General features: G+C 52.4%; 1 protein-coding gene across 7 annotated transcripts in view; it reads left to right on the top strand.

Moving 5' to 3' along the window:
- NFIX (nuclear factor I X) overlaps window positions 1–19,123 on the top strand; it is a 97,170-nt gene that overhangs the window by 30,533 nt on the left and 47,514 nt on the right. For 3 of the 7 annotated variants that reach the window (XM_034657863.1, XM_034657860.1, XM_034657865.1), the window contains one exon: window positions 1,044–1,575. In XM_034657863.1, coding sequence (XP_034513754.1) covers window positions 1,044–1,575 — 532 coding nt within the window. Of the gene's footprint in view, window positions 1–6; window positions 64–509; window positions 707–1,019; window positions 1,576–19,123 lie in introns of those variants that run through there. The other 4 variants (XM_034657864.1, XM_034657861.1, XM_034657862.1 and 1 more) reach the window with 4 other exon arrangements.

Genomic DNA, 19,123 nt, shown 5'->3' on the forward strand with positions numbered 1-19,123 from the left:
ACTCTGTTGAGTCCAGAAGCTCAGAATCGGGCGTTGGGCTTTGCCGGGTGCTTCAGATCAATGGTAATTATTTAATTTTTTCCAGTTTTATTTTTGTAAACAGAAATCAATTATTATTTAAACTTCAAACAAGCAAACAAGCAAAAAAAAAACCAAAAAACAAAAACAAAAAGCGGGAGCCCAACCCTCTGTCACCTGACTGAGTGGGAAAGAGGGGGAAGGGGTCAGTGGGGAAGGGGCTGCAGGACGCCCCACGTAGCTTTTAACCCTAATGTGGCCGAGGCAACCACCTTATTTGTGCTAACAAGAAGTGTTTTGTTCCTTATTACTGTGATTAACATTAGTATCGGTGTTGGTAACAAAGCTGAAATCACATATTTAGGATTTAGATCTGATTTTAAAAAAATTCTGGGGTGGATGTTCCAATTGGAGCAGGAGAAAAGAGAATGAAAACAGCTTGGGGAGGGGAAAGCCAAATCCGGTTCCTCGCTGGCTCCTGGATGTCATGTTCTCTCTTTTTGGGGGTGGCCAAAACCCGACCGGTGTCGGGACACGAGGCGGCCCCCGCACGCCTCGCCTGTGCGTGCTCGGGAGTCGGTGCAGACCGGACTCCGCGCTGGGGCGAGCTGACAGGAGTTTGCGGCAGCGATAGAACATGGAGATGTCATGGGCGCGACAGAGCCTGGCGGGGATACCAGCAGCGTGTGTGTGTGGACCGCAACGTTGTCTGTGCGCGCGTGTGTGTGAGTGAGTGAGGGAGAGAGAGAGAATAGGTGTGTGCTCAGGCGCTGGGTGCCTCTGTCTGGCTGCCGAGGCTGAGATGGGAGCAAGCGGCTGGCGAGGCTGGTGGTGGCTCCAGACCACACTTCTGTAGAACAATCACGAGAGAAAATTGTCGTGGGAGGGGGGAGGAGGAGGAGGAGGCGATTTTTCTTGTGCCCCCCTTCTAACGCTTCTTTTCTCCTTTTCTCTTTCCCCCTCACCCCGTCTTCCCCTCCTCCCGTCCTCCCTCGCCCCGCATGCTCCCGGCTTGCCGCCTGCAGGATGAGTTCCACCCGTTCATCGAGGCGCTGCTGCCTCACGTCCGCGCCTTCTCCTACACCTGGTTCAACCTGCAGGCGCGGAAGCGCAAGTACTTCAAGAAGCACGAGAAGCGGATGTCGAAAGACGAGGAGCGGGCGGTGAAGGACGAGTTGCTGGGCGAGAAGCCCGAGATCAAGCAGAAGTGGGCATCCCGGCTGCTGGCCAAGCTGCGCAAAGACATCCGGCCTGAGTTCCGAGAGGACTTTGTGCTGACCATCACGGGCAAGAAGCCCCCCTGCTGCGTGCTCTCCAACCCCGACCAGAAGGGCAAGATCCGGCGGATTGACTGCCTGCGCCAGGCCGACAAGGTGTGGCGCCTGGACCTGGTCATGGTGATTTTGTTTAAGGGGATCCCCCTGGAAAGTACTGATGGGGAGCGGCTCTACAAGTCGCCCCAGTGCTCGAACCCCGGCCTCTGCGTCCAGCCACATCACATTGGAGTCACAATCAAAGAACTGGATCTTTATCTGGCTTACTTTGTCCACACTCCAGGTAGGTCACTCTCAACCCCCCTCCCCATTTTATTTTACTTGCCCGCATTTGTTTTGTGTATGGTTCCTCTTCTTTCCAAAGGATCCAAGCAATGGGCCTAACTAGCGCGCCTGTCCTGCCCCGGGCTGCAGCCTGCGTGATGTTCCCCTTTCCCCTCTTCTATGTCCCTCCACCTTCTCCATTCTTCCTCCTGCGCTCCCTTGCCATGGTACCTACTGGATTGTCGTGCATCTCCATCTTTGGAGGACTGGCCTTACCCAAAAGACGCTGCAGGTCTTAGGACTGGGGCCAGGCTGCCCCAGAATTATCCACAATAGTGAGAGTTGGTGATGAACACTGCCACACACACAAAAATCACTCGTTGCTCACATTTAAAATGACCCAGAAGAAGTATTCAGAGCCAGGTGCTGGCTTTCCTGCGGCTTCCCCGCAAGTCCGGGGGAAAGCGGGATTTGGCACAAGCGGGGTGGGCAGCAGTTCGGAGGAGAGAGGGGTGTGTAAAACCGCCAGTTAGGAGCCAGAATGAAGAGAAAAGAGGAGCGAGGGCAGCAGCGGGCAGATCCTGGGGCCCAGATGCCCAGGCGGGAGCTGTTGTGGATGGGATTTGGCTGCCGAAGAGTAGGAAAGTCATTTGACTTCATAGAAAGTGAAAAGGCGCAGGAGATTCCTTGCGCTCTCACTTCCGCGGTGTGCGGCTGCAGTGGGGAGACCCCAGGATGGCTGCCCACAGCCCCTACCCCTCTGCTGGGAAGCACTGAGGCTCTCCCCAGCACAGGCATGGCAGGGAGGGGCGTCGTTGTGGCGGTGGTCTGAGTGAAACAAACAATCCAAAAACTCTGCAAATTTTCATTTTCTTTTTGTGTTCCAAGTGGTTCCAGTTCTCCTCTTTGCTTTTCCAGTTTTACCCAGCATTTTGGGTAGGGGTGGTGCAGTTCTCTTCCTCTGTTCTTTCACCGCCCCCCCAACCTTTCCCTTTTTATAATTTCTTTCCGCTTTTGTTTTCTTACAAATTGAAACAGAGATGGCTGGTTAATTTTTAGCCTCCACTCAGCTACGCCCAATTTACTGCCGCCTTTGAAACCTAAACGGGCGGCACTCTGTGATTAAGCAAGGCAGAAGTGTGTTTACATTATGCCCAACCAACTTGTAATGAGAGGGCTACCAAACCTTTTTCTCTGTGTGTGTGTGTGTGTGTGTGTGTGTGTGTGTGTGTGTGTGTTTTTCCTTTCCACCATTCCGGTATTTTTTTCCCTCTTGTTTCCCTTCTTTCTCTCTTTATGCAAATGTAACAGAATGTGGCTTAACTTCAACTCTGGTGAATGTTCTTTCCCGCAAGTGTGTGTGTGTCTTCCTTCCTGCTCATTCATAAAAAAGAAAAGCAACTCACTTTTCTGCTGTGGTCACTCCCTTCCCTGTTTGGGAAGTTGGGAGGAGTGGTATGACTTAATCCAGAGATGAAATTTGGGGAGCTTTTAGCATTGAGTCAGGAAGGTAACCTCGACTAGGATTAGCACTAAGGATTTATATGTTGGACAACTCTGGGGAAGAAAAGGTGGTGTTGGAGGCCTCTCTCCTTACTCATTCACATTCTCTTTCATTCTGAGAGGTGGCTTTGGTGGTTGGTTGGAGGCAGTGGACAACCCCCCCCCAACCCTTGCCCTGGCCCCAAACCCATTGCTCCCTTCATGGATCTTTCTAGGCCGGCACCTGGCCCTGTGTGACTGTTATGACCCCTCAGTCCTCTCCTCTGTTCGTCCTTTTTCTTTCTGGAAATGAGACTAAAGAAAAATTTGAGAAGTTATCCTCTCATTCTCTGTCTATACAGCAAGTCAGAGTGGGGAGGGTGTGTGCCTGGTGGTGTTGGAGGTAGCTTCGGGGGAGCTTGGAGCCTTGAGTTTCTGTCTGTCAGATCTTCTGCAAGGGGATTCAGTACCTTCTGATTTCAGAACTAGGGCCTCTAAGATGGAAATCAGTACTCATCTTTCTCTGGCTTCCTCTTACCCTGCTCTCTAGCTAGATCCCTGTAGCCGAGCTGTTTCCCTTTCCTCTTTTATTTTAGGCCAAATTCTTTTTTTTTTTTTTTTTAGATTTTATTTATTTATTTTTTGACAGAGATAGAGACAGCCAGCGAGAGAGGGAACACAAGCAGGGGGAGTGGGAGAGGAAGAAGCAGGCTCACAGCAGAGGAGCCTGATGTGGGGCTCGATCCCATAACGCCAGGATCACGCCCTGAGCCGAAGGCAGATGCTTAACCGCTGTGCCACCCAGGCGCCCCTTTAGGCCAAATTCTTGACTGCTGCCAGCATGGGGCTGAGGTAGGATGAAGTGTGTGTGATGAAGGAGACCGTTTGTGGCCAGCCTCCTGGCTTCTGGACTCACCAGGCAGGTGTCCGGAGAAGGGAGGCATCCCCGCCCGCCCCCCCAGCTGTAATGAGATCATTTGCCTAGGAATATGAGCGAATTCATGCCCCATCGAATGCGGCCGCAGCCATTTCTGTCCCGGCTGAGGTCCAGTTCCTTGACAAAAGCTGAGCGGAGAACTGAGGACATTTTAAAATAATTCATCTATACTCCGGCTCCCTGAACTCCAGATAGTTTCAACGAAGGTAGGATTTCTTGCTGGAATTGCTTTAATTCAAACGTGCCTCACTGCATTAGCGGGGTGAGTGGTTGCAGCACGGGCCACCAGTGGGCCTGGCGTAGATGATCTCAAGAATGCGAGAAGCAGGCACAGCTTTCTCCCCAAGCCACCCCAGTTTGCTAGAAAATGTCTTCTCCTGGCTAATCCCCCAAACAGCATCAATGTGGTAGCATAGCCTTCTCCATGCCCATGCACTCCGCCGTCCTCAGCAGGCTGCCCCTTGTTCCTTCCTCCCACTGGAACCTGGGAGTGGGGGCTAAGGTGCAAGGGCTCAGACGAGAGTTGCTGTGGATTCTAAAAGAAGTACTTTTCTTCCCTTAAAACTGGGCCGAAGGTCCCAGTCTGGGCTGAGCTGGTGGTGCGGGGTTTGATGACAAGTGAATTTGACACGGTGCTAAGTATGGGGGCACTGCTTTACCTCCACCTGCCGTCGTCATCCGTGGCCCTCATGTGCTCTTGTTTTGCCCCACCTGAAGTTTCAAGAGGAGCCATGGTTGGGGAAGGAATCAAGGACGTGTGTGTGATGTCGGGAGCTCTATTCCCAGTGCGCGGGGTCCAAAAGACCGCCCAGAGTGTGTTACGGCCTCCATGAAAGTTAGCTATCCTGCTGGGAAGGAATCGCGTCATGTGCCTGTCCTATTTAGGAGGGGATGTTGAGGCAGAGCAGAGTCAGAGCCTTGTCATAGGCGGAGACGAGTGTATCCCTGGTGATGTCCTTCCATCCAAAGAGGTTGCCCTAAGGCAGGCGGTCGGAGATAGGCTGGGAGTGTGGGTCTAGGAGGCCTCTGTTTGTGTGGGGAAGGATGGCTGAGCTGGTCTGGAAGTGCTGCTAGACTCTTTCCAAAGCTTCCACGGGGCCCTGAAGGTGAACTGATATCTTCAGACCTACCCTAACTTAGGCTTCGGCCTTAGGAAATAGCAAAATCTGGGGTGTCTGGCTGGCTCCGTCCGTAGAGCGTATGCCTCTTGATCTCGGGTTGTGAGTTCGAGCCCCATGTTGGGTGGAGAGATTGCTTAAAAATTAAAAAAAAAAAAATCCGGAAGTAATAAAATGCTTTACTGAATGGAAATGGCAGCTTCTCTCTGTCAGATTCCTCCGACAGGCCCGTGGTGGAGGCCCATGAAGTCCAGATATTCGGGTGGTGGTCCTTTCCTTTATCTCCGCCTTTTCATTATGGAGAAATTCACATGTAGAAGGAGCCCTCTTTACCCGTGCCAGATGTCTGCCAACTTACAGCCAGTCTCGACTCATCTATACCCCCCACTGCCCACCTATGTTGTGTCGTTTAGAAGAAAATCCAGACATTGTAGCTTTTCATCTGTAAATATATCTCTGCACATCTCTGAAGATAAGGAGTTGTGGAGAATATAACCACAATATCACTGTCACACCTAAAAATCATCAACAGTTTCTTTACTATGGTCAGTCTAGTCAGCGTTCACATTTCCCTATTCGTCTCCTAATTTTGTTTGTCTGGGTCAGGATCAGAATCGGAATCAGGTACACCCAAGGGCGTCTGGTTGGCTCAGTCGGTAGAGCATGTGACTCTTGATCTTGGGGTCGTGAGTCCAAGCCCCATGTTGGGTGTAGAGCTAAAAAAAAAAAAAAAATCAGGTGCACACATTGCAATGGGTTGATAGGTCTTTAAAGACTGAACCTCTAGGTGGTCCTCCTCCTCCATCTTGGTTTCTTTTCTGACAGATTTTGGGTTGTTGCTATTGAAGGACCTGGGTCATTTGTCCTGTAGGGTTTCTCTGTCTGGACTCCACAGGCTGTGCTCCCTTGGGTTGTTCAATGCAGTGCTCTGAAAGGAGATTCTGCCTCCCTCCTCACCTCCAGGTCCTGGGATGCCTGGACCTTACCTGTCACAGGACGTGGATTAGCGCCTAAGGAATTGTCTAAGTGAACTCTTTCAAGTGCACGGTCACCCTTCTCAGGTATAAGAATCCCCGGTTTTTGCTCTCAGCTTCAGAGTCCAGGGCTTTGCAGTGAGCACTGGTTTTCAGGTCCAAGGGAGGACTCCTCATCTGGGTCCTTCCCTGGTGGTAGGGGGCATCGTTCGGCCATGTTAGCCCTACCAAGATGCAGCCGATGCCGGCCATGCCCCTAAGTCTTCACTGGACACTTGGCCCATCTGGTGGCTCTGGTGGCAGTGCATGGGAGGGGCCGTAGGAACAGCAGCCACGCTCTTGCTCTTGGGCAACTAACCCCCAGCGTGGCCCCTGTGCCACCTCACCCACGGCCTCCTTTTTCAAGGCCCAGAAATGCCACCGGTCTGCGTCTTCGAGGCAGCACCATCTGGTGCCAGGACTGGTGGAGACTGCAGGGCCCAAGAACCAGATTCATAAGATGAGCAAGATCTATGGATCATCTTTTAACCCAACGTAAGGTCCCTTTTAGAACATCCTGGAGGAGACATCAGTGTTGTGGAAAGGTCAACTGTGGTCGTAAAATTCTTCTGTTCGTCCAACCCAGAGAATGGGTAAAGGGATGAAAGCAGCTAACACATACATATGGGACAGAGCAGGCAGGCAGCGGCTCACAGCTGCTGCAGTCACTGCTGTTAGGACTTCGTGAGCCCAAGGCTGCCTCCCTATCACCTTCACCTGCCAGTCTCATTTCTGGTAAGGGACGACGCAGGTGAGAGCTAAGTTTTCTGTAACATGTCAGCCTCTCAGATGCTGAAGCCTGGTCTCGTGGTTCCTTTCCACCCTTCTCCCCAGGAGGCTGTCCTTTCTCCAGGCCAAACGTTGCCAGTCCCTCCCGCGCCGGACGCAGCTCCTCAAACCCTTGCCATTTTGGTCACCACTCCCTGGAGGCCCTCTTAAACTGGAGCATTTGGTATGGAACAGAGAAACTCCAGGCACGATCAGATCCCATGGTAGCCACAGGATTTGCAGGGCCTTCCAGCTACATAATTTGTGGGGCCCAGTGCAAAATGAAAGTGTGGGGCTCCTAGTTCAAAATGATTAGGGACTGCAGTGTGACAACAGAGAGAGCATTAAAACCAAGCATGGGGCGTGTGTGACTGTCCAGGTTGTGCACCTATGAAGCTGACATAGGCCACCTGTGTTCTGTTAATGTGACGGGGGATGATGCCTTCCTTGGTGGGATGGAAGGGTGATGGGGGGTCAGGCTAGCCTCAAGAGGGGATGTGACCCCAAAGAGGAGATCAGAAATGCCCAGACCCAGTCCTTTGGCTTGGTCTCATTCTAGGACTCCCTTGGCCATCTGCTCCTGTCCCCTTTGTCCATAGCCTATCTGCCCAACCGGTCAGGGGTCCGCACTGGCCGTGATGCACAGGGGTCTTGGTGGAGTGCTCACTCTGCTGGCTGAGTTGGAAGGTGTAGCTCACGGGAAAAAAAGACTTATCCTTGTCTGAGCTTGAACCAGCAGTGCGCGGGCTGTGAATAAGCCGGAGGGGACCTGGACGCTTGAGCGTGGTGACCAACTGTGTGCCACCACCCACCCAGAGGAAACAGGGCCACTCTGCAGCAGGAGGGCTGGGCTTCAGACAACGACACGCAGAAAGACTTCCTGAGGATTCAGTTTACTTTTTGGCACTGTCGTAGGGTGGTCAAATTTCCTTTATTCATGAAATACGCACTTGGTGAACATACTGTGAGTGAGGCCCTTCTAAGAATGAGAGACTCCTGCATGCAACTGGCAGGGTTTGGGTGAGGGCCTCATGATGACTTCTAGAAGGCGCTGTCCCATAGGCGTGAATGTGCAGTGATCCATGCTGGAGGGGAGGGAAGACAGGCTAAGGCTTCACCGGGGGGCGGAGAAGAGGGATGCAGGGCCCATCTCTGCCACTTTCTAGTGTTGCAGAGACCTGGGGCGCCTGGGAAGGGGCCAGAGGGGCGGAGGGCCGTGCCACGGTCCCCCTCTGTTCTGGTGTCCTGCAGCAGCTGTGCAGACAGGGCCCAGCTAAGCATCCCCTTTTCTGCCCAAGGAAGAGAGTGGCTCCCTCCCTACCCCTTTCTCTCTTTGCCCCATCAGGTCCCACCCCCCACCCCTGTCTCAGGAGCTGCCACGCTTCAGTTATTTTATCCTTCAGTGTCCGATTCAGAAGTCCTTTCAAAGGCCCCAGCCGTGTCAGTGCGGTGCTCGCACAAAAGGCCTCTTTGATTTCTTGTTTGTTTTCATTTGCCAGTGGAGGGGGAGGGGGCTGGAGAGAAAGAGCTTCTGGGTTTTAAAATTTTTATTTGGGTTGCTTCATTCTCAGAGGGGTTGGTTCCCTGGAACTCCTTCCTGAGTTGGGGGCTTGGAGGCGGTGGGCGGTCTTCTGGGGAGAGGGCTGACGTGGGAAGTGGGGGCTGCCCCCACCAAGCAAGAGGGGGAAGTGTGGGGGTTTAGGATATGGTTGTTGGTTCACCTTCAGACATCCTGTGCTAGGCCCCAGGGTGGGAAGGGTCAGATTAGAGCCCACTACTTGGGCTGGGAAAGGTCTGACATGCCTGGCACCACAAACATTCCCATGTTAGCCTGTACGTCCCATATGTCCTTAGTAGAGGCCTCGGCACGGCTGTAGGATTTGAGTAGTCCTGAACCTTGACTTTGCCGTTTTCCCTTTAGTGTCCCAGATTCTGCCGTTTCCCTCTTGGATGAGAAGGAAGTGAGGATCCTTCTAGCATGCACATTCCTTGGAAATTCTAAGTGTCTTCAAATACAGGCTGGGGCTCCCCACTCTCCGTCAGGGAATGAAATGGAGGGGTGACAAGTCTACCCAGCTGCCTGGCATCCTATTGCCTACAGGCCTGGGACAAGCCCCTGTCCTCCCAGGCTTGCTCTCTCACTCCCCTCCCCCCAAACCCCACCCCGTACCTATCATCTCTCCATGATAGCTGATTTGTGAGATGCTGTGGCCATGGATGCCTCTCCCAGAGGACACAGCCCATGGCTTCTGGAGGACTTTGAGGACAGGGAGCTGAGGCTGAAAGGAGATGGAGGGCTGCCCTCACCAGCCATTTGGGACTACAGACACCCAGACCGGTGCCTGTCGGGGTACATGTGGGTGCGTCCCGGCAATGCAGTAAGAAGAGCCGCAGCCCATCGGTTGTGGAGGCCTGACTGCCACGGCTCAGGAACAGAGCGCTGGAGAGTGAGGCTTGGGCAGGTGGTCACGGGCGTCAGCAACAGGGAAGTGTGCCCACTGGGTGAGGGGGCTCCGCAGGGCCTGGTTGGCAGACGGGAGGAGGAGGCTGGGGGGCTGAGAGATAGATAAATATAGCTGATGGCATTTCTGATGATAGGTTTTTCTTGGCACCAAGGGCACCGTGGAAAACAGCACGACAAACGCCGGCCCCACAGGCCGCCGTCGCCATTTTAAGCATGTTTGAGCCGAGGGGTTGCTGGCATTAGAAGAGGGTCCCAGCAGGTGGAGGGGCTGTGGCAGGGAGGTTTGGCTGGACTGGGCCTCACCCCCTGGGTGCCTGTGTTTTTTACTTCGTGCGTATGGATATCTACTAATTGATTTTCTGGCCCTTTGGGGTTTAGAAAAATATTTTGGGGTTGCTCTTTGTGGGCTTGTCTCCCAAGTGACTTGTCCCCCCCACCAGCCACTGTGGCCTATCTATCGGTCTGTATGTGAGGGGGTGTTCTGGCTCTTGTCCTCACTTTTGATGTCTTAATGATGACCTGGCATGCTACCGCCCCAGGTCAGAACCATTGTTCGCTGTTATTTGGGGGACATCCAATAACTTAAGGGGCACCCATTTGTTCAGGCTCCCAACAACTTCTTGTTCCCTGTCCAATGGAGGAAGGGGCATACCCCTCCTCTCCCTCCCCTGCTTTAATTCCATTTTTCCATCAGAGGCCCAGTTGTGGCTAAGGCACCATGCTGAGTCCTGTCTGTGTGTTCACCACCCAAATTCTCACACCAGTTCTGGTTTTAAATCTGTGCTCCTGGCTCAACGTGTTTGTCCTCAGGTGACACACAGCAGTCTCTGTGTACAGTGAGGGGATCAGTGAATCAGACCCGGGGGGCCTGGGAGTCTTCCTGGAAGATGACCTGTTTGAACCACATCTTGAAAGACGGTGAGGAATTAGCTCGTTTTTGTCAGCTGGCTGAGCCTTTTTAGCTGCCAGAAGCTGATTCCCTCCTCACAATGGTTGAGTGATATAGGCAGGGCAAGTATCATTATCCCCGGGCCCGTACAGAGACGGGAACCCAAGTACAGAGATATCAAGGCACTCAGGTCACTCGATGAGTTTCCGGCAGAAAGACCCCAGGATCCAGGTCACTGAACATTTCCACCTGTGGGCCTTGCTGCTCCTTGAACTTCACGGGGATTGCTGGTCTTGGCAGAGTCTCAGAGGAGAAAGCTGTGTGGGTCCCCATTGGTCTCCTTTGCTCTCTAGGAGCTGAGACGGTGGGGCTGGAGCCTAGCCTGTGGCTCAGCTCAAGGGCTCCCCCAGCTGCTGAGCATGTGGGGTGGAGACAGTGATCAGGCACCTGGCCTGTCCTTGACACTGGCCTCTCCACCAGCTGGCCCCCTGCCTCTGACCTGAGAGGCAGCATGATACGGTCGGATTGGGTCCGCTGGATGTCTTCGCCCTGCTGTGGCCAGCTCAGCTTCTCGGCGCCCCTCCCCAGAGTGTGGGGAAAGGCAGGTAGAGTGGGCAGGAAGTCTAGGCCTGGGCTGGGCAGCTGGGTTGGATCTTGGGATCCCTGATCCTTGCTCTGTCACACCCTTTTCCTGGGAGTCTGCTTGGAATCAATGTTTGAAATAAAAATGAATGTAATTATCCTAAGTAACCAGATGATTGCTGGAAGTTTTGCAGTAATCTTCTCTACATTGTCTTTTTATGTGCTCTCATGTAAACTCTCGCCTTTGCCCCTTTCTTAAAGTTTGAAAACTTTGGGTCTGTGTACGTAAAAACTCTCCCAACATGTGGAGGGATGGGGTTGTAGGGAGAGGCTAGCCCATGCTAGAGATTTTCCTGTTTCTGTGGCTAGTCAGACAGGGACATAACCTCTTAACCACTGACAACAGATCCTGTAGAGCAGAGTTTCCCCACCACGGCACCACTGGCTTTCAGGCCAGACCATTCTGTGTCGTGGAGACCGTCCTGGGCTTTGTGGGGTGGTTAACGACATCTCTGGCCTCCACCTGCCAGATGTCTAGCAACACCCCACCCCAAGTATGACAACCAAAATATCTCCAGACGTTTCCCTGGGGGAGAGAATTGCCCCAGCTGAGAGCCTCTGGCCTGGAAGAAACAGAAGGATTCAGACAGAGCATTGCCTGCATTTATCCTTGCCTGTCCTCTCAGTCGCGTGGCAACAGAACCTGCTAGCCCCTCCTGTTCCCCTGCGTGTCCTATGCCATTTTCCCTTTCTGGGCAGCAGGAGCCTAGGTTGCAGCAGTCTGGGGCTCCTCTCCCTCATGAGAAGCAGGAGCCCATCTAAAAGTCTCTTACCGAATGTCCCTCCTAATACTTTGCATCGTGGTCTCTCTGTGTGCTGGGGCTGCTGATCTGTTGACTAGAGCAGGGGATCTGCTATTCAGCTGACCCAGGCCTATGTGACAAGCTAGTGATGCCGTCAGGGCCATCCCAGACCCCGAAGAGCAGCAGACATTTGGCTCTGCAGCGTGGGACGCAGAGACCAGAAGCTTCACCTGAACCTCAGCACTACTCTTCTTAAATGATGTATTCTTTTTTTTTATTATTATAGTAGTAAAACACACTCTCTCTAAAAAATTCAAACAATAGAGAAATGAAAGAGACAGACAAGCTCCCCAAACAGTCCTCCTGCGCCAGAGAGAAACATTTCCCTGATCTGTGTAGGTTCTTCTAATTTTTTTCATCAGTTCATAGATCAAATAACTTAAATATGGAGATATTTATTTTAAGAGCAGATGGTACGTTTGGGCTGAATGAATCTGGTCCAGGGAGTGCCACTGTGGTCTTGACTTTTCCCATTCCCTGTCCATTCCATCTGTGTCCCCCATCACCCCAGGTATGGGACGTCCCTGCCCCCCCTGCGCCCCCCCCCCTGAGGTGACAGTTTCTGCTTGTGCTTCCTGGGAGCTGGGTGACCAGCAGAATGCGCTTTAGTGTCTGAGCAGCCAAGATCCTGTTGAGGGGCATTTCTATTGGCTATGTAACCCAGATGGTGGAAGTCAGGGTCTGAGCCCCAGCCCATGCTGAGACACCCCCCGCCAAAGGCTCAGCCAAAGGAGTGGGGGTGTGGCAGGGGCACTGAGAGGAGGGGCCGCTGAGAAGTAGCCTGCTTGGCTGTGCCCTGCTTGGCCCTAGCCTCTCCTCTCTGGAGCCAGCTTCCCAGCTCTTTCCTGGAGGGCCAGAGTGATCCTCTGCGTAGGGTAGACTCTTTGTCAACTAGCCTGGCATCCTGGAGGCTTTTCTAGACCCTAAAGTCTCCTTCCAGGGTCTTCGGCAGGCGGCTGCTGCTTTTTTCCTTTCTTAAAATGGGGGATGGGGGCGCCTGGGTGGCTCAGTTGGTTAAGTATCTGCCTTAAGTATCATGCCTGTTCAGGTCATGATCCTGGAGTCCAGGGACCGAGTCCCAGTTCAGGCTTCCTGCTCGGCGGGGAGTCTGCTTCTCCCTCTGCTCCTCTCCCCTCCCCAGCTTGTGCTCTCTCTCGCGCTCTCGCTCTCTCTCTCTCAAACAAATAAATAAAATCTTTTTAAAAATGGGGGGTGAAGTGTGCCTCGGCCTTCCGGGATTTATCCCGTCATAATTCTTTGTGTCAGGCTTAAAGATATGGCAAAGAGAAGAGTGTTCTCTCCAGGCCAGCGGCAGGGACAAGACTGGGAGAAGGAATCTGGAGAGAGCTTTGCGGCTGGGTCAGCTGGTCTAGGAGAAGCTGCAGATGACAGCCGGGAGTAGGGTGACACCTGGTGACTCTTCTGGAGTGGGCGGAGTGTGCAGAGAGATCAGGAGATCCCTGGAGGCGGCCTGCAGGAGGCTGACTGAGTGCAGCCTTTGAGGAGTGTGTCCTTATTATGCCTGCGGATTATATCCCCATTAGCGCATAATTATTATATAATGGGTGTTATTGCATAATGGCAGTTATATAACACGTGGCCCAGAATACGGGGTGTGTGTGTGTGTGTGTGTGTGTGTGTGTAATAAGTGTATATTCTCTGGCTATAAATAGCTGCCAGCCCTGCACTGAATCTGTGGTCACACCAGAGCCACCTTATAAATACCCGGCACTGGGCTATAAATTTCTGACTGGTGACGTAGGCAGACATGGTACCTAGTTAGGAGGTGGTGGGAGGGACCTGCAGCTCCACCCGGCCACATGACATCATTGTTTCCATAGTAATAAGAACGCTCCCTGGGGGACCAAGGAAAGAGAGGCCTTTAAAGGGAGGAGGCAAATGGTTAGAAAGCTGGGCGGGGGTACTGTGCCTGGGGCTGAGCGGGGTGGGGTCCCCTGGGTGGAGGGCTGCAGGGATGAGACAGGCCATCTACCCTTAGGTGTTCAACCAGCGCCAGGGCAGGAAGCTCCATTTTCTTTCATCTCTTCTTCAGAGGGTCTCAGGGTCCCTCCTTGTGTGTAGCAGGTTGTGCGAGACTCAGCTGCCTGTTAGGAAGAACGGGGGAGCCTATGGTCTGTCTCCATTCTTCCCTCTCCCAGGTGACCTCTTCATGGCTCTGGGACCACCAGCTGAAGGGAAGCTGAACGTGGGCACACCAGAACTCTCCACCCCAGTCATGTCCTCCAGGGCGGGACTGCTTCCCCTATGAGATTTTTAGGCCAATTTTGGCCTTAGTAATATAAGAAATATGTGAGCAATTTGGAGTGCATCTCAGAGAGCCTTTTGGAAGTCATGGCACTGGGAGATGGCGCCTGGGAAGACACAGGAGACAAGGATAATATTTTGGCCCCAGAAGCAGCTATGGGGTGGGATGTCATCTATTTCGGTATATGAGACGTAGTTTCCCGTTGGGTGGTTGAAGAGCTACTCTTCACATTCCCGAGGAAGAAATGCGTTTGTTGGCAGGTGGCGGGTTTGAGGTTAGTTGGGAGAAAGGAAGGGTGGGTGACCAACTTGTCACAGTATGACCAGTTTTCTGGTTTCAGCACTAAAAGTCCTTTGTCCCAGGAAATCCCTCTGTCCCTTGTACACCAGGATGGTTGGTGACCCTAGAACAGTGGTTTTCAACCAGGGGTGACTTTGACCTCCAGGGAACATTTGGCAATGTCTATAGACACTTGGTTCTCACAACCGGGGGAGGGTGCTGTTGGCATCTAACGAGCTGAGGCCCGTGCACAGGATAGTCCCTCAACAAGGAATCATCTGGCTCCAGACATCACTAGGTGGTGAGGCCGAGAAGCCCTACCTGGGGGGTGGGGGGGAGGTTAGCAGGACTTTTGTGCCTCTCCGCTAGACAGCCCTTGCCTCTGCCAGCGGAGAGCCCCTGCCCCGCCTCCTCTCTGCATTTCTTGCAGCTCTATTTCCTCTGCTTTGCTTGGTTATGTGTAGGGTTCTGGGGCTGGGAGACTTTTTCTAGGGAATCACAGGGCTTCTGAGAGGGTCTTTCACCCTCAAAGCTTAGAGACTTTTGTAGCTAAGACGGTGCTGAGTGTAAGCTCTTGCTAGGCAGTCTGGTGCTGGTGCGGATCTTTTGCCCATTATTACAAAATAATAATAATGGAGAAATCATTAAACAGCAATCCCTTATTGCCTATCAACAAGTTTCCAAGTGGCAAAACCTGCCTGCTTCCCTTGCCTTTCAGGCCAGCACTTCCCATGCAGACCTGAGCAGACCGTTGGGGCTGTTGGCCCAAGGGCTCCCCTGAGTCCAGGGCCAGAACTTACTTCCTCAGAAGCCCACTCCCAGAACCAGCAACTAGGGCAGGATCCTGCCCACTCTGCCCACTCAAAAGAGGCCTTACAAGTGGAACAGGGGGAGGAAACTGAATCTATTCTGGCATGTGGAGTTCACAGAAGTCTGGTTTACCTGATGTCATCTGTAGCAGATTACCTTTTGCATGTGTACTGGAAAGGAAAGCAGGAGACTATAGCACCTTCTTTCTCACCTGTGTTTAGTGCATGTTTAGTTTACTACCTGGCTGTAGTTTACTTGGTGCCCTCTGGCCCTGACCACATGCACAGTGTGGCCAACTGGGTTCTTGTTTCTGCTGGGAGGGGGCCCACAGACGATGGCAGATATGGTGGTTCATTGATCTGGTCTGCACCGGGTGGCTGGCCTGAACGGGGGGATCAGCTGGGCTGCAGGCTGCCCCTTATATGTGTGGAGCTCAACTTTTGAGTTTGAACTTGGGATCGAGATAGCTAATGAGCGCGGACTGGGGAGGCAGGGCCCACAAGTCTGCAAGCAAGGCCCTGACTGCTGCGCCAAGGGGAACTCTGTGGGGAGCAGTGCTGGCTTCAAACACAAAGGCCACTGCTCCATGGAGTAGTAATCCTCAGGGTATTGCCAGCCCGAGAATATGGCCAAATGAGAGGCCCCTGCCCCGCGGATGGGCCAGATTTCTCTCACTTATTTATGGTATTGTGGTTTATAAAGTGGGCCCAGCACACAGATCTCTGGGCACAGTTTCAAATACAAGCATTTCTTTTAAATTAAACAACACACACAGACACACAGACACACACGGTCTGTTCAAGCCATACTGCTGCCCAGGAGTGTTCGGCCATGTGGGTCAGTCACTGAGGATGCTGGTCCTGAAGCCACCATTTAATATTAGATTTTGTAACTCAGAGATTCATTAATATAATTACTCAGATGCCAGCCTGGCTTGGCAAGGTCTCTTGAATTGTGTTCCTTTCCAACAAAGCGCTCTGGCTGCAGGGATGCCCCTGGTGTGCCAGAGCCCCACTCGCTGGTTTGTGGACTGTGGGTAGAGGCATGTGTTGGCCTCCTTGGCACACCCTCTCTGGGAGCGGCTGCATGATCCCATGGTGGCAAGTCCTGCCTTCATGTGTCTCATTAGGAGACAGGCACCTCTGGAGACTCTGCAGCGGAAGTGAACAGTCAGCCGGGCGAGGCCCCATTTGAACACAAGTTCGACTCCAGGCTCGGCTGGTGGCTAGGTAATTTCGTTTCCCTGTGACACTTTGCACTTAATTTTGTAGCTTTCTCTGCTTCTGGAATCTTGGAACCAAGACTGTTTTATCTGCCTTTGCATCTGTCTCTTGCCCAGTGTATAGTCTTGTACAACCCCAAAACCCATTTTGAATATTGAATTATCTTCAGATGGGATATAGCCCGTGGCCCATCCCTGAAATAACACAAAAGCACGGAATGGCGTAAAAATCAGAAATGGGGCTGATGAAGGAAGCGAGTGAAGACAGGGGAGAGCGGCCAGTGTGCCGAGTAGGCATAATGATGGGAGAATTCGGACAGATGAGGAGTGGTAGAAGCTTCTGGGGGGCTGGAAGGAATGTGGTGGGCAAGTGAGAAGCTGTGGGCTAATGGGTTGAGAGGGACTTGGTTTCTCAAAAAAATATTTTTTTTTTCTGCTTTATGGCAGTTGAGGTGTCAGGAAGATAGGGAAAGAGCAGCCCTCTTCCTGGCCCCCTCCTTCCCCTGGCCCTTTGTTAGAGGGGCCACCGCTGGGTGGGCCACCGGCCCTTGTTCAGCCTGCCCCTACTCCCAGGCCTTCCCACTTGTCTCTCTGGTCCGCCCTGTAAGACGGAAGGGGTGTCCCCCCTTCTGGCCTTGCAGCAAGCACATGGTCGGTCCCCGGAGCCCATGTCGAGCTCACCCGTGACAGGATCTCCTCCCTGGCAGCTCCTTTCCACCCTGCTAACCTAGTAGATGCCCGCAGCATGGGCTGGCATGGGCTGGAAGGACGCAGCCCCAAGCGTCGTGCACGGAGCATCGGGCATCCGGATTGTTTGCCTTTGGCTCAGAGGCACCCCCCTGCCCCCCTCTTCTTTCCTCAGAAGGCCTGGCCTCCAGGCCCCTTGTGTGGATGCAGACTCATGGCTCTTGCCTGGACACCCCTCTGGCCCTCGCTTCCCCGGACCAAGATGGCTCCCGTCCCCCAGCTGGTACATGGCAACCCAGCTCTGGTGGCTGGATATGGTTCTTAACAATAAATTATTAAAGGAACGTGAACAGTGTGTTTCTCACACACTGGCCCACGCACGGTCACTTTTCTGAGCCGATCCCAAAGTCTGTTCTGGCCGCTGCTGCCTCTTTGCTTATCTCAGACTTCAGAGTCGGTCCCATGAGTTTTCGAGGTGATTCCCAGCTCTCCCCTCTCCACCTTAAGCTCCTCCAACCAGCCACTTCCTCCCTGGCCCTGAACCTCTTTCCTCTGGCCCCACAAGCTTGCCTGTTACTTTCTTGGAGACCACTTTCCTTTCCAAAGTTCCCCATGCCCAGTAGAAGAGCGGCCCCAGCGCCCAGCCTCAGGAGTGTGGCGTGCTGCAGCATGACTGTGCTTTGGGGGTGTCACCCTCCCTCTTGCTCTGTGTCGTTAGGCGTAGAGTCCACTTGAGCGGGAAAGTTCCATGTGAATGCCGATGGACCTGCAGGGCTGTGGTTTCCCATTGCCTCACGATGTTCTTCTCCGATGTGGGGCGACCGTCGCATACGCATAGCCGCTCATCTGTCCACTGTTATAGAAAAGGTATTTTTCTGATTATAATACTAGTGCACATTTATCATAAAAACACCAAATAAGCACAAAGTCTTGGGGCAGGGGGAGAGTTCAATAAAAATTATCAACATTCTGCCACTTAAATAACCACCTTTTGTTGCATTTTTGTACCCATTCATCCACATATTTAATTTTTTAAAAATTGGAGTTTATGATACAAGCACTTCTGGGTGCTACTCTTAAAATTTAATACCGACGTGAATTCTACCCCATCACAGTTTTTCAAAAACTAAATTTTGGTGGTTTAGCATCTTTTCTTAGCTGCATTTCCCCTAATTCTCAACATTTCTAATGACTTCTATTCCCTTTTCATTTTGGAAATGAGAAATTACCTTCTATGGGGGCGCCTGGGCGGCTCAGTAGGTTAAGTGGCTCTCTGTTTCGGCTCAGGTCATGATCTCAAGGTCATGAGATTGAGCCCTGCGTCAGGCTCTGTGCTGGGCATGGAGCCTGCTTGGGATTCTCTCTCTCCCTCTGCCCCACCCCCACTCACTCCCACTCTCTAAATAAATAAATGAATAAAATTATCTTTTATTATTAATGTAATAGGTGCTTATTTAAAAAAATACAGGGGTGCCTGGCTGGCTTAGTCGGAAGAGCATGAGACTCTTGATCTCGGGGGCGTGGGTTCAAGCCCCACGTGGGATGTAGAGATTACTTAAATAAATAAAACTTAAAAAAAATACAAACATGCCTTTTAAATGGCTGCATGAGATTTCGGCATGCCAAAGTTGATGTCATCCCTCATCTGTGAAGAAGCCTTTACATTGTACATTCTGCTGGGATGGACATCCTGATGCCCCAAGCTCTGTAGCTTTGAGTCTCAACTTCAGACAAGACTTCCTAGCAGTTGAACCACCAGGCAAAGGGTACAGACTCTTCTGAAGATGCTTCCTATGGATTGTTAAATTGCTGTCTGGAAATCTGGCTCCTGCAGACGACGCATGAGGGTTTTTCTGTCCACATCCTCAGCTGTACCCCGTTCATGCTACCCAGAGCCCCAGAAAGACACTCCCATCATGTACACACATCACACACACATCATGTACATATTACATCAGGATGTCCTTTAAAAAAAAAACTGAAGTACAATCTACCCTGCAGCGTGGGGCTTGAACTCACAACCCCAAGATCAAGAGTTGCGTGCTCTACCGACTGGGCCAGCCAGGCGCTCCCAGGATGCAGATTTTATGAGTCCACCCTCCCATCCATGTCACAGATCTATGTCTGTTGCATCAGCTCACATGTCCCCAAAGGACACATGCTTTTGTCCACTGTAAGAGCTAATCT

Source organism: Ailuropoda melanoleuca, chromosome 4, assembly GCF_002007445.2.
Source record: "Ailuropoda melanoleuca isolate Jingjing chromosome 4, ASM200744v2, whole genome shotgun sequence".
Classification (NCBI taxonomy): Eukaryota; Metazoa; Chordata; class Mammalia; order Carnivora; family Ursidae; genus Ailuropoda; species Ailuropoda melanoleuca.